Source organism: Plasmodium cynomolgi, chromosome 12 (genome assembly GCF_000321355.1).
Source record: "Plasmodium cynomolgi strain B DNA, chromosome 12, whole genome shotgun sequence".
NCBI classification, from domain to species: Eukaryota; Apicomplexa; class Aconoidasida; order Haemosporida; family Plasmodiidae; genus Plasmodium; species Plasmodium cynomolgi.
The window spans coordinates 264,106-264,624 of record NC_020405.1 but is presented as its reverse complement, the minus strand read 5'-3'; the positions used below and the strand labels follow the sequence as shown (position 1 = coordinate 264,624).

The following is a 519-nucleotide window of genomic DNA, read 5'->3' as shown; positions in this document are numbered from 1 at the left end:
TTTTTTTTTTTTTTTTTTTTTTTTACTAGAAAATTTACCCCTTTTGGAGGATTTAAATCTGAGTAACAACTGCTTGGGGAGTAAAGACTCCGCACAGGTTTCTAACTTGTGCAAAAATGAGAAGCTCACCATTTTGAACATACAGAACAATAGCATCGACGAGGACATTTTAAAGGACCTCTCCGACTTGAAAGATTTGTCCATTTTGTATTGCATGAACAACCCGATGGTAATGCATTGAGGAAGGCACGTCAACTAATTCGTGTGCATCTTCCTATATTGGTGTGATTTCGAGTGGCATATCCTTTGTGGGGCGTTACATAGAGATTGCCCTTGGAGCTGAACCAAGGGAAAAAAAAAAAAAAAAAAGACTTCCCTCCGTTTTTAACTGCTCGCCCGTTTGTTTGAATACCTACCCACTATTTTGTGTGCCCAATTTTTTGGCGCGCTAAATTATAATTTATTTTATTATTTTATTTTATTATTTTGTTATTTTTCCTTTCCACCAGATGTCATTAT

At 35.8% G+C, this 519-nt stretch overlaps 1 protein-coding gene across 1 annotated transcript in view; it reads left to right on the top strand.

The window, feature by feature from the left end:
- PCYB_121590 (phosphatase 1 regulatory subunit) overlaps nt 1-241 on the top strand; it is a gene marked incomplete at both ends in the record, with an annotated part of 997 nt that extends 756 nt beyond the window's left edge. The window contains one exon of the mRNA XM_004223490.1: nt 30-241. Coding sequence (XP_004223538.1) covers nt 30-241 — 212 coding nt within the window. The remainder of the gene's footprint in view (nt 1-29) is intronic.
- Between the last annotated feature and the right edge of the window lie 278 nt (nt 242-519).